The 13,955-nt window shown below is 43.3% G+C and overlaps 1 protein-coding gene across 1 annotated transcript in view; it reads left to right on the forward strand.

The window, feature by feature from the left end:
• Positions 1-10,643: 10,643 nt before the first annotated feature.
• Positions 10,644-13,955, forward strand: part of VGLL1 (vestigial-like family member 1) — a 19,472-nt gene continuing 16,160 nt past the window's right edge. The window contains 1 exon segment of the mRNA XM_012655465.1: positions 10,644-10,857. Coding sequence (XP_012510919.1) covers positions 10,644-10,857 — 214 coding nt within the window.

The following is a 13,955-nucleotide window of genomic DNA, read 5'->3' on the forward strand; positions in this document are numbered from 1 at the left end:
AAGTGTGGCTATGTGATTTAAAATAGTAAGCTCCCCAACCCTCCCCTATCCCCCCAAAAGGAAACACACACACACACACACACACACACACACACACGCGCAATACATGTCTCAGGTTTTACTAAAATTTCTTTAAAATAGATTTTGTAAAATGGGTTTGCTACATCATAAATCATGTGTATTTTAAATTTTGATAGATTCTACTGAATTGCCCTCCAAAAATGTTGAACTAATTTACACTCACATCACTTCTCAGCCTTTTGGCTAAGATCAGGTGTCTAATTTGCACTCACAAGTGTATGAGAGTGTTTTGTTCTCACATTTTTGTTAATAGCAGGCATCATTGATCTTTCCAACTGTTGCCAATCTGATATTTGAAAATGGTATCTCATTTTAATTTGTACTTCCCTAATAACTAGTAAAGTTAAGCATTGTTTCAAATGTTTGTTGACTCTGCATTTCTTCCTCTTCAATTTGGTTATTCGTGTCCTTTGCCAAGTTGTCTATTGGCTTGTTTGCCTTTTCATAATGATTCGTAGAAGTTTTTTTTTATATTATGCTTAGTAGCCATATGGAGAGGTACTGCAAGTAATTTGAGTCTGCCCTTTGTCTTGTGACTTTATGTTGGTTTTAGGCACACAGTCGATTGGTAAATCTTCTTCTTTCTGACTCCTGAGCTTCATGTCAGGGTTAGAAAGAACTTCCCCACTTCAATATTATATTTATTGTAATGTATTTCCCATATATACATTTCTATATGTTCTTTTAGTCGTTTAATAGTTTAATTGTTATGTTTATATCATTAACCTTATGGTATTTCTCTTTGCATAAAGTATGAGAAACAAATTGGGGTGGGAGAGTTAAGACCTCAGTTTAGACATATTAAGTTTGAGATACATATTAAGGAGAAGAGGTCTAGGCTGAAGATATAAATTTGTGAGTTATAGTTACAGAGAAGATATTTAAAACTCTGGGCTGGGATCATCAAAGGAGAGATTTCAGAATCAGAGGAGGGATCTCAGAACCAATCAATCCCTGAGGCAATCCCAGATTTAGAAGTTGAGCTAAGGAGACTGAGAAGAAAGAGCTTGTGAAATCAGAGCAAATCAGGAGAGGGTTGGTACCGTGAAGTCAAGAAGAGAATGTTCAAAGAATGAAAAGGAGTGATCAACTCTGCTGAGTGCCTGTAAGAGTTAAGTAGAATGAGGACAGAGAGGTAGCATTGGATTTAGTAACATTGAGATAATTGGTGACCTTGACAAGAGCAGACACATTGTGGTGATGAAAATGGAAGCTCCAATGAAGCAGGCTTAGGAGTGAATGGGAAGTAGAGATAGTGACCAACCATGGACAACAAGTTTTGCTGCAGGGGATCAGAGAAATGGAAATGGAGGTACAGGAGGGTGTGAGAGATGGGAGATACATCAGCACATATCAATGAGGATGAGAATGGTCCAATAGAGATGGAGACATTGAGGCAGGAGAGAAAGAGGATAACTGAGGTTTAAGAAAGGCCTTAAACTTGATTCTTTTCCCCATGAATAGCCAATTGTCTCAATATCATCAATTGATTAATCTATCTATTCCTCACGGATTTGAAACCTCTAAAAATATGAAATTTCCATGTATATTTATACTCTATAGTCTGTTCCACTAATCTTCCATGACTTGGGCTTCCAAACTAAGACAGTTTTCAAATTATTTCCATTGCCATTTTACTGAGTTGTTTTATTGCGGTGTTTATGTTTTCAATTTCAATAAGAACTTTCTTTTTCATGGCAGACTACTTTTGTCCTGTGCATGCAATATTCTCTTGGACATCTCTCAAGATACTAATTAGAATTTTTAAAACATATTGGCTTGTGTTTTCCACATTGACTTTTCCCTCAGGAGTCAATTGTTTGGCCTTGTCATCTTAGTGTTTCTGTATCATGCTGTTGGTTTTCCTTAAATGTCTGGTGTTTGGCCATTCATATGAAGGTCTAGACTGCTACACTTTGGTAACTGGTCTGGGGACCTCAGCAGTTGTGGAGATCACTATTTACCTGGCAGGCCTCCTCTCTGAATGTGACAAAACTGTGCAGGTGAATGGTTGGGGGTGTGCCAACAGGAGGGTTCCTGTTTATGAAAGGTGGATAGGGAACTGGTTGAATTCTTAGAAGCTAGTAGTACAGAGGTTGGCAAAGTGTCATTTGGATGTATAGTGCTTTAGAGGATTTAACTGCTGGGCCAAGATGGCTTTTCTCTATACATCCTTATCATGGCCCCCAAATTACCTGGGCACTCCCACTTGTCTCTCCAACCACAAAGTCCATGCTAGGTTCCCTCTCTGTGCACAAGAAGAGCTTTATTTAGAAAACTATTCTCACTGGCTATAGCCAGGGGTGAACACTACAGCAAGACACTGTGCGCAGAGTTGGAGAGTGGCCCAGTAGCTTTGGCAGACCTTCAACTCACTTCTCTCCTTTCTGCTCCATGACTCTCTAGCTCCTAGCCCCTCCTAACTCTGAGCTTTTTCTGGGGCTCAATTTGGAAGATTCATGATCATTTCTCCAATATCTTTCTCCTATTACTGTGTTAGCAGGGTGTGGGTTCCACATTATAATTTCCAGAAATCTCCTACTGTTTCTGGGAGGTCACATAACATAGTGGCTTAGCATGCAGACCCTAGAGCCAGACTGCCTGGATTGGATAAGTGACATCATCTCTCTGTAGCTCTATTTACTCAATTTTTAAAAATTAGATAATAATAGCACTTGCCCGTTAGAATTATTTAAATACTTTAATACATGTAAACAGTTTAGTGAAGTAACTGGCCCACTGTAGCTTTCTGGTCTGCTGGTGATACTTTTCGGAGCTTTCTAGCATTGCTCTGGATTTTTTCCTTCTTACTTTTATATTTATTTTAACATTTTAGTGGGATTTTGGAAGGAAGATGAGGTTAAATACATTGGTTCAGTTCATTACCTTGAACTGGAAGTGAACACTTGCATTTGAAAACCTAAAATGAACATTCTAAGTTAATAGTCTTCTACCATTTTGGACTTTACCTTCTCTTGATTTACTTAGACTAAAATAGCTGTAAGAAACCTTACAAATAATCTGATACAGCACCCTCCTTTAAATCCATCCTTCTTTGGGCTTTAGGATACTAGCATCCTTCTGCTTTTCCTCCTACCTCCTTGCCCATTCCTTCTCAGTTATGTTTGCTGGCTCATCACTTCTGCCTGGCTGGCAAATGTTGGAGTGACACAAAGTCTGGTCTTAGTCCCTCTTTATGTCTCACTCTCTACCCTCCATGGGTGAGTTAGAGCCCAAGGCTTCAATAGCCATCTATATACCATTGGCCCCCAAATTTATATCTCTCACTCAGACCTCTCTCCCGACTAACCAACTGCTGTCATATCTTCTTAGATGACTCTAAGACTCCTCAAAATCAACATGTTGAAAGTAGAAGTCTTTATTTCCTCTCCTAAACATGACATTCTTCCAATGTTTCATATCTCAATCAAATCACACTCATCAATTTATGCGACCCCCAAACCTAAGAATTGATATCCCTTCTTCCTTATATCCAATTCTGTACCAAATCTGTCAATTTTATTTTCTAAATACCTCTTCAATCTATCCACTTCTCTCTACTTCCAGCTCCTGTCCCCCACTCCCCATATGCAGCTATTAATACCATCATCACTTCCCTAGACTATGAGAACAGCTCTCTAACTGGTCTATTCACATCTACTTACTCCCTCAATCCTTTCTCTCCACTGTAGCCAAACTGATGTTTACAAAATGCACATCTGTTTATGTTATTTCCCTTTCCCTCTCCTTCCCCACACTCCTCAACACAGTTCCGTAAACTCCTGTAATAGCTTCTTCTTATTCTTAGGACAAAGATAAAATTCCACAATATGGCCTGCAAAGCCCTGCCAACTTTGCCCTCTGCCTACCTTCCCAGATCTCCTTGCACCGGCTCCCTCCCTCTGCCTCCACTCCAACCACACTGCTTCCTCTGCTCCTGTCACTCAGATTTGCCAAGGCCCCTTCTGCCTCTGGGAGCTGGGAACACTCCTCCCTCCCTGACCTCAAGCACTATTTCCACAGGGAAGTTACCCTGCCTTCCCTGATTAAGTCAAGGGTCCTGATCACAGGCTCTCCTAGTGCCAGGCATTGAGTCATCACTGTTGCAGTTGTACATTTACTTGTGTGAATACTTGAATAATTCCCCCCAACACACACACACTTCTCATACATTCATTCCACAAATATTTACTAAGTCCCCACTATATGCCAGGCGTTATTTTAGAAGGGGTGACAAACTGTAAACAAATAAATATGCAATATGATATCGAGAGCTGAAAAGTGCTATGAAGAAACACAAAGTAGAGTGATAGGACAGAGATTCCCAAAGGCTACTACTTTGGGTAGGATGGTTAGAGAAGGACGAAGTGACTGAGCAGAGGTTTGAACACAGTAAGGGAGCAAGTCATGAGGACTCCTGGGCAATGGGCATTGTGGAGAGAGGAAATAGGCCAGGGAAAGACTAGAAGGTGTTTAACCTGTTCAAAGAGCAGCCAGGAAGTTGGCAAAGGGGAGTGGCGTGAAGGGGAGAGTGGTAAGAGATAAGGTAAGAAATGGAGGCAGGGGCCAGTCGGGGAGGACCTGGCAGGCCATGCTGCAGGAAGAGAAGCCATTTTTAATTGATACATAATATTTTAAATATTTATGGAGTACACGTGAGCATTTGTTGCATGAGCAGACTGTGTAATGATCAAGTTGAGTATTTATCATTTGTAGGTGTTAGGAACACTCCAGGTACCCTCTTCTAGCTACTTTGAAATTCAATACATCGTTGCTAACTATAGTCACCCTACTTTGCTATGGAACATTAGAATTTATTACATCTAATTGTATGTTTATACCCATTAAACAAACTCTCTTCACCCCCCTCACACACACACACACACACACACACACACACACACACACGCACACACACACACACACTTCCCAGCCTCTGGTATCTATTATTTTACTCTCTACCTCCATGAGGTCAACTGTTTTCATTGGGAGCTTTTAAACAAGGAGTGAGTGCATTCTATGAATGTTCTAAGATGATCATGTGTCTGTCTTGGGGTGAACAGATTAGACAGGGCAAGTGTGGAACTGAGGAGTTGGGCAGGAGGCTGTGGAGGTGGTCCTGGGGAGAAATGATGGGGGCTTGGGTGAGGGTGAACATTGGGGAGGTGGTGAGAAAGGACAGATTGGAAAGTGTGTGGAAAGCAGAGCTTTCCGGATTTGTGGGTCTCCTTCCCACTTAAGAGGAAAAGCCAAAAAGCCTAAGCATGACAGATGAGGTCCTATGTGATCTGGCCCCCATCACCCTCTCCCCTCACTCTCTCCTCTCCAGCCACACCAGCCTCCTGTGTTCTGTGAACAAACTAAATATGATCTCATCTTTTGCATGAGATGTTCCCTCAAGTATCAGGAAATCAGGTATCCATGTGGCTTTCTCACTCAGGGTTTTGCTCAAATGTCCTTATCAGAGAATCCTTTCTTGGCCACCCTCTATAAATTAGCACCTAACCCCAGAACTCCCTCTTCCCCTTCCCTGTTTAATTTATCTTCATGTGCTTATCACCATCTGACATTATACATATAATATACCTATGCATGTGCATACACAAACATATAATGTGTGTATGTATTTATCCCATGAAGGCAGGGATTTGGTCTGTTTTGTTCACTATAGAGCACAACTTCCACAATAGTGCCTGGCACATAGCAGATGTTCAATAAATATTTGTTGAACTAAAGTTGTTGAAATAGAGAAAAAGAGGAAGAAAGAATGACTCTAGGGTTTGGGACCTGAATGATAGCGCCACTTACTGAGGTAATATTGAGAGTTTTTAAAAATGAGGATTAGGACCCCCTGCTCCAAACCTCCTGCTGGAGTCCCTGAACTGCTTTGTCTAAGGCAGGTTCAGAGAAGTCCTCCCTCCCCCTGCAGCCCACAGAAGGCTGTGACTAGTCCAGAATCCTGGGGATCTGGGCTTCCCTTTTCTTCCCAAGGGGAGAGAGAGAAACTAGACATACCCAAACTAACTCTCAGTTCCTGAGATCAAGTATGACATCAGTTTGATCTAAACCCCGTAACTGATGTTTTAGATGTTATTGACCCTGTGTATGGTTTCAGGCAAATAATTGGCCTCCTAGTCCAAGAGACAATCTCACAAAGTATTTTTTTAATGCAAAAAGAAAGAAATAAAAAAGAGCTACCACTTTCCTCATTCCTGCAGGTGCCCAACCAGGTTGACTCGTTGGAGTGCATTTTCTGCATTCTTGATAGATAGCTAGCAGGAAACGCCTTGTATAGCCCCAGCTAGAGGGGTAGAAAGTAGCAAGGGGGGGTACAAATTTCCAGCTCCTGCTTCTGCAAGCAACGAGCTGCTCCGAAGTGGGCCAGGCAGCTCTGGCCAGCAAAACGCACATTTTCCAAGCCATAGAATCTTGCTCTGTCTCAGGTGATGTTCTGGAATTAAGGTAAGAGAAGCTGGGGACTTTTGGGGGGAAGAAAGATGGAAATTTAACTGAGAAGAAATGGGGGGTATCACATGCTTCGCTCAATGAGATACAATCTCATCCCTTTGGAGCTTTTGTTCCGAGTGATTGTTGTGACAACCAACCCCTCTAACTTCCCACTGCAGCCCCAGAGTGCTAGGTACCATTTGGCAGAAGTGTGGTGAGCGTGTCCACACAGGCAGGCTATGGTAGAGTTCAGGACAAACTGCAGGTTTTGGATTCTGTGTTCAAGGTTATTTTTTGCAGAAGTTTGGGCAATATTTTGAGGTCCACTTGGAGCACGTGATGTCTCTATATATTGCGAGCTGGGGAGGTTGCGAGCTGGGGAGGTTGCAAGCTGCATGTAGTTTTGTAATTATACCATTCTGACTGCACAGCTGGCAAAGCTTAACCTTGAGGTTTTGTCTACAAGAGGCTTTTGCTACCAGCCAGGCATTGGTACAGAAACATCTTCTCCAGGACACTCTGACCCTTTCTTCAGCCTGACTGACATCCCCTTAGGCCCAGCTTCATAGCATCTCTTTCTCCTAAGCCAGACCCACCCCACCAATTCGTTCGTGAATAAAGAGACCCCTTATGGATGGCTCATTTGTGAACGAAGCTGCTTAAGTTTTTCCAGAAGTGCAGGGAGACACAGTTCTTCATAGGATTAAGCCAATGACAATTCTCAGAATTTTAATGTCCTTCAAATACAGTTCATCTCCACTCCAGTCTGAGTACAGCCTAGGTAGTTGCTTGTGAGCTGCATCAAGAGAAGTAACCCGCAGCTTTCCTTTTGAGTGTGTGTTCGTGTGTTCAGGGAGGACAAAGGGGTAGAGACAGTACTTTTGGAGGATTCAGGATCCCCAGCTGCTCAAGGTCTGAGCCCTCCAAGGTGAAGCGGCTGAAACATAGCCTCCAACTTTCTCCATCTCTAACCTTTCCTGGCTGTGGCCGGTTGGTCTGTGGTCTTTATGAACTCTACCCAAGGCGATTAGGAACATGTGTCAGGGCCCTGGATCCTGCCAGCTCCTTCCCTTGTGGCTTCAGGGGGAGTTACCAAAGAGAGATTGCAAGTTGTGTCAAGCCTGAGCCTACAGCAGTGGCCTCTGGTAGTTCTGAGAGTAAGAGGGCGAGTCCTCCAAAGGTGCTCACTGGCCTTTGCATTAGCAAGCAGGGAAGTCCTGAGGGGGTAGACTGAGTTTCTGCCTGCATTCCCTGATGGAGACCAGCTAGCTGGTGTGGGGTCCTGGCTTGAGGCCCCCTAGGGATTAGAGACTAAGCCTGCCACCACATTTGATAGATGGGGAGACTGAGGCCCAGAGAGGGATAGGGACTATTAGACTCACCAGGTAGACGTAAGTGATGGCGGGGGAAGGAGAAAGACCTGGGTTCAAATCGCAGCCCTGCCACTACCTAACTGCGTAGCCTGGGGAGTTTATTTTACCCTCTCTAAGCTTCAAATAGCTCATCTGTAAAAAGGGGATAATTAATGCCTACTTTGAGGGTTGTAAAGATTGGAGAAGTAGCCGGGTACAGTGGCTCACACCTGTAATCCCAGCATCTGGGGTACTGAGGAGGGAGTTCAAGGTTACAGTGAGCTATGATCATGCCACAGCACTCTAAGCTGAGTGACAGAGCAAGACCCTGTCTCAAAAAAAAAAAAAAAAAAGATTGGAAAAGATATATGTGTAGTTTCTGGCACAGAGTAGGTATTCTGTAAACTGTGACTTTTAAAAAAGAGCTGCCTCCACACTTATCATTACTTTATAGTTCATAACACCTTTGCTTTGTTTCTACCACTCCAAGTATCTAAAGATAGCATGTGTTTTTTTAAAAATTGAGAAATAATTTACCTACACTGAAATGCACAAATCTTAAGTGTAAAATTTGATGAGTTTTAACAAATGTATACATTCATGTAGTAACCATCACCTTCATCAAGATGTAGAACATTTCCACACCCCGGAGGGCTCCCTCATGCTCTTTCCTGGTCAGTCTCTACCCCATAGGCAACCACTGTTCTGACTTCTATCTGTTCTGACAGATTATTTATGCTTGTTCCATGTAGGTGGAATCATACAATATGTGGTCTTTGGTGTCTGGCTTCTTTCAGTCAACACAATGTTTTTGAGATTCATCCATGCTATTGTGTGAATTGGTAGGTTTTTTTTTATTATTATTGCTGAGTAACATTCCATTGTATAAATATGTCACAGCAAGTTTATTTCTTTTCCTGGTGATAGACATTTGGGTAGTTTCCATATTTTGGCTGTTATGAAGAAAGCTACTATGAACATTCATGTACAAGTCTTTGTGTGGACATGGTTTTTGTTTCTCTTGGCTGCATGTACCTAGACGTGAGATTTGCTGGATCATATGGTAAGAATATGTTTAACTTTATTAGAAACTACCAGTTTTTCAAAGTGGTTGTTCACATGTTTTTTGAAATAAGGGTGCAATGGATTCATTTTTGAGGTAGTTCCTGATTATGCTTAGCATGACTGCCAACCAGGAGAAACAGAATAATGGCGCTCAATCAAAGGCTTCTCTAGATATCACAATCCAGTTGTAACTGAAGCTAGAATGATACTAAAAGAAGAACATTTTTTTAAAAGGGTCCCTTGCGTATTGCCAGATTCCTTTCTAATGTCCCTATCATTACCTGTTGACACTTCCAATAGAACCGTAAAATAATTCACATACTCCAACTCCTTCCTTTTACCCAAGAGTAGCATGAAGCCCAGAGAAGCTATGTGGTTCCCCCAAAGTTACACAGCCAAGGAAAACCCCAGGCCTTCTGACCCCTAATTTGGTATGATTTTTTGACATTGCATTTTCTCTGCATGAAATGGCATTCAGTTATTCAGCCATTGGTTACTGAACACCTACTTTGTGCTAGATGCTCGAGATGAAGAAATGAATAAGAAATGCTCTCCATTCTCAAGGATCTCATAAACCAGAGAGGGAGACAGTCTGTTAAACTCTGGCATTTTCATTATATTGACAAGAATGAATAGATTAGATACATCTTTAGCCAGAGCACCTGGCGAATCAGATTGGGTAAGGAAGGTAAGGAAAGGTAAGGAAACATCCAGACAGACTACTTCCCTAGTAAAGGAGGGCCACAGCATATCTCATGTGCCAGGTCCTGTCCTAGATGCAAATGGACAGCCTCTGCTTCCCAGGAACTCACAAGGTAGAATATGATGATGCCACTGCTGGGACACAGGTCTAAGGCAATTCAGCAAACAGCTCTTGGGCATCTATTAATACTTTATTCCAGGCACTGTTCTAAATACAGGAGCTATGGTAGCAAACAGAGCTTGCAATCTTATGACCTTTCGGGAGCTTTCCTCCAATATTGCCATAATATATTAGTGTAAAACTGTTTTTTGGATATCTGTATTTTGTTCAGAATATATCTGTCTGGAGATCATAGAGCTGGCAGTGTTTGTAATTGCTAGTTTCTAAGGTGGGTTGGGGGTAGGTGCAGGACACGGTCTTTCATAGAGTAGGGCAGCAGAAAGAGTGGGAGAATTTGATGTGTTTTACTCTCTTGCATGGAAATAGTCAAGATGGAAAGTGATGCTTACTGTGCAAACTGAAGTTGGCAAGCACCTGCTGGATTGCTTAGTCTAGCTCGCCAGGGGACCCTGTGCCTATAGGTAGTTCTGGGCTGACCTTGGCTTATTCTTTTGGGAGGAAGGCACCTCCCCAGAAGGAAAGTTACTCTACTATTTGGCCTCAGTGACCTCCTACCTCCCCATTTCCTGATGTTTTTCTAGTCATGTTGCCTGATAATTCTCATTTGTAGGAGAAGGCCCCTCTCAGCACTTTGCAGAGCTTTGTCATGTTGTTCTCTGAACACTGATTAGACAAAGGTCCTCAACAGCATTGTTGTAGACCTTCAGGAGCTTGGTGGCTCCCTGGGACCCCAGTGAGAACCTGTGCTTGGTAGGAGAAAATTGCTTACCCCCAAGGATGCCACTTGTCCAAACTACAGCCAAGCCACTTGGTAAAATAGTGCCAGTGACGTTTTGCATTTGGTCCGCAGCTATCACCTGTGTCACTCTCCCACAATGGAAGAAATGAAGAAGACTGCCATCCCACTGCCTCGGGGTAGGCAGAGGCCTATAAAGACGGAATGGAATTCCCGGTGTGTCCTTTTCACCTATTTCCAAGGGGACATCGGCAGCGTAGTGGATGAGCACTTCTCCAGGGCCCTGAGCAGCGTCAAGAGCCCCCAGGCGTTGAGCCCCTCGAGGCAGAGTGAAGATGTGATCCTGAAGAATGGTGAGCATGTTGGGAGGGAGAAGGCTGGAATTCCCTGTCAAGGCTATCACTCAAAGACCCGTTCTCAGATGCACTTAACACACTTGGACATGTGCATATTTGCTAAAGGCAGTCAGGCTGTGTAGTGAGAAGCCACACTCCTTCTTAGAAGTTGAATGTATTATAAAAATGGGTGCTGTTGAATCAAATTAGTTCACCTATTTTATTATTTCCTCAATCGTGTTAAGTGCTGGGTTCACTGCTCAACACGCTATGAGAGTTCCACGACTGTTCACTGTTATCATGATCAGTATTTTCATAATGATAACTATTACTATTGGCCTGACAGGGCGGGAGCACCAAAGGATCTATAAAGAAAAAGCAAGGTTGGGTGCAGTGGCTCACGCCGGTAGTCCCAGCTACTCAAAAGGCTAGGTGACAGGATTGCTTGAGCCCAGAAGCTAGAGGCTTCGGTGAGCTATGACTGCACCACTGCACTCCAGCCTGGGCAACAAAGGGAGACGCTGTCTCAAAGAAAGAAAGAAAGAAAGAAAGAAAGAAAGAAAGAAAGAAAGAAAGAAAGAAGAAAGGAAGGAAAGAAGGAAGGAAAGGAAGGAAGGAAGGAAAAAAGGAAGGAAGGAAGGAAGGAAGAGAGGGAGGGAGGGGAGGAAGGAAGAAAGAAAGAGAGAGAGAAGGAGGAAGGGAGGAAAAGAAGGAAGGAAGGAGGGCGGGAGGGAAGAATGAAGGGAAGGAAGGAAAGAAGGAAGGGAGGAAGGGAGGGAGGAAAGGAAAGAAGAAAGTCCCATGCGGGTGCTCCCAGCCTCCTCTCAACTAATAGTGGATGATCTGGTGAGCAAGGGTGGGGCCAGAAGAGGCTGATGAAGAGTCCTGCTGCATTCCTCTCCCACCCTTGACAGGGCCAGGGGTGTCTATTGCACACACTATTTGCTAACTGTTAAGAAATAAGTATTTGTACATCTCAAAGCAATTACTTAGAGAGAGATATGTCAAAATGTACACATCAAAATATCCAGCTTTGGAGAAAGCCATAAACGTCAAGTTGGCAGGGGCCACAGTATGACTTTCATGGACCCGAGACTCTTTTGCCTTCATGGGCCCTTTCCTCCATAAAAATACTAAAAATTACATTTTATGACTGCATTGGTATAAAGATGAGTATAATCTAGGCTGGATTCCTTTTTATGTATTCAGTGTCATTATAATATTCATCTTTTTCTTCTGATTTTAGAAGAAGTTAAAACATTTTTGTGGGTCCCTAAAAGTATTCATGGGCCCTAGCACTGTGCCTCCTGCCAGCCAGATGTGAATCAATACAGCTTCCCTTTAGTTTTTGAAATGTGCAAATAGATCAGGGTCTGGTTGATTTTAAGAGCTCTTTATTGCTGTTGCTGGGAACACATGTTGAACGTCTTGCTCCCATTGGAGGACATATATGCCTCCCAGTGGGGCCTCTGTCTGTGGGCGAAGAGCTCACCTGTTTGCAGATGCCTTCACTCTGGCAATGCTCTTTGGGTCTGGACAGGAGTTGGTGTGTATCTGATCTACTCACCTTTGCAGAATTTACTTCTCTCTGAGAAACTGCTTTTCCAGCCAAGTGACATGATTTTCTCAGAGGATCTTGTGGGTTAAGTAAACATGTGGAAGGGCATGTAGTAGCAGTGGATATTAAAGGAAATGATGTGGAGCTTGCTGTTAAAATGGGCAGGTGAGGGTGGGTACAGAGCAGGGAGATGATGTCTAAGAGCGTGTTAAATAATCAGGGCAGGAGCAAGAATGACTGTGATCTTGAGTCATCTGGGGGATTGACATGTGGTAAGAGCTCAGAAAGGTGGTAGGTGGGATTCAGAGGATCTAAATGATTCCTTGCAAGGGTCAAAATCCCAGGCACTTAATACATGGGCAAGTGGGCTGACTTTGGCTATTTGACTCCATTGCTTAACACATTGGCTTGGATTCATTACAATGATTCCCTTGTAAGCACCATCAATCCATGGTCCCCCATGTCCTCTATTCTACTTACCTGGTAAACCCACGCTGGGATCAAACCAACTCTTGGCCAATTGCCCCATTTCTCCACTTCATTTTGCAGCAAAACTCAAAAGTGATGTTCATGCACACTCTGTCATCCTCCTCTCATGCTGTCTGGACTCTGCTCCCCTCGTGCTTTCAACTTCATCACCTGAGACCACTCTCTCATCAAGGTTAGCCAGTGACCTCCACTTTCCAAATCTAACGGTTGCTCTCTGTACTCATCTCATGTGACCCATCAGCAAGACTTGCTGCAGTTGACTTCTCCCTCCTCCAGGAAACACCTCCTCCTTTGCTCGGATTCCACAACATCACATTTTCGTGGTTTTCCTCCTACCTCCCTGGTTACTACTCCTTCTCAGTCTCCTTTGCTGTATGTCCACCTCTCTCCAACTTCTAAACATTTCAGGGTCCCAGGACTTAGATCTCAGTCAATTTCTTTTCTCTACCTACACGCACTCCCTGGGTGATCTCCCACTGTCTTGGTCATAAATGCCATCTATATGTTGATCAATTCCAATGCATATCTGCAGCCCCAAATGGATTTCTGACCTGCCTATCTAACTGCCTGCTTGGCATCTTCATTTTGCAGGACTAATAGGAACCACAAACAAAGCAGCCCCAAACTGAACTCTTAATCTCCCCTTCAACCTGTCCCATCCCATCTCAATAAATGGCAGTCGCATCCTTCCAACTACTTCGAGTCATGTTTAATTCCTCTCTTAGTTTCACAGGCCACATCCAATCCTTTGGGAAATTCTGTAGGTTCTACCTTCCAAACATTCAGCATCTGACCACATCTTCCCCCCTGGGCTCGAGAAGCTATCATTCCCCTCCCTGGATTACTGCAGCCTTCTCATTGCTCTCACTGCTTCTGCCTTTTCTCTCCTTCAGTCTAATCTCAAGATAGCAGTCCGAATGGCAGCGATAAAGTAGAAGTCATACCATAGCACTCTTCAAAACCCTCCAACAGCTTCCCATCTCACTTAGAATCAAATCCAAAGTCCATAACAGAGCCCTGCTTCATCTGGGTCTCTGTTGACTTTCTTTCTTTTTTTTTTTTTTTTTTT

The sequence above is a fragment of the Propithecus coquereli genome, unplaced genomic scaffold (genome assembly GCF_000956105.1).
Source record: "Propithecus coquereli isolate 6110/MARCELLA unplaced genomic scaffold, Pcoq_1.0 Scaffold478, whole genome shotgun sequence".
NCBI classification, from domain to species: domain Eukaryota; kingdom Metazoa; phylum Chordata; class Mammalia; order Primates; family Indriidae; genus Propithecus; species Propithecus coquereli.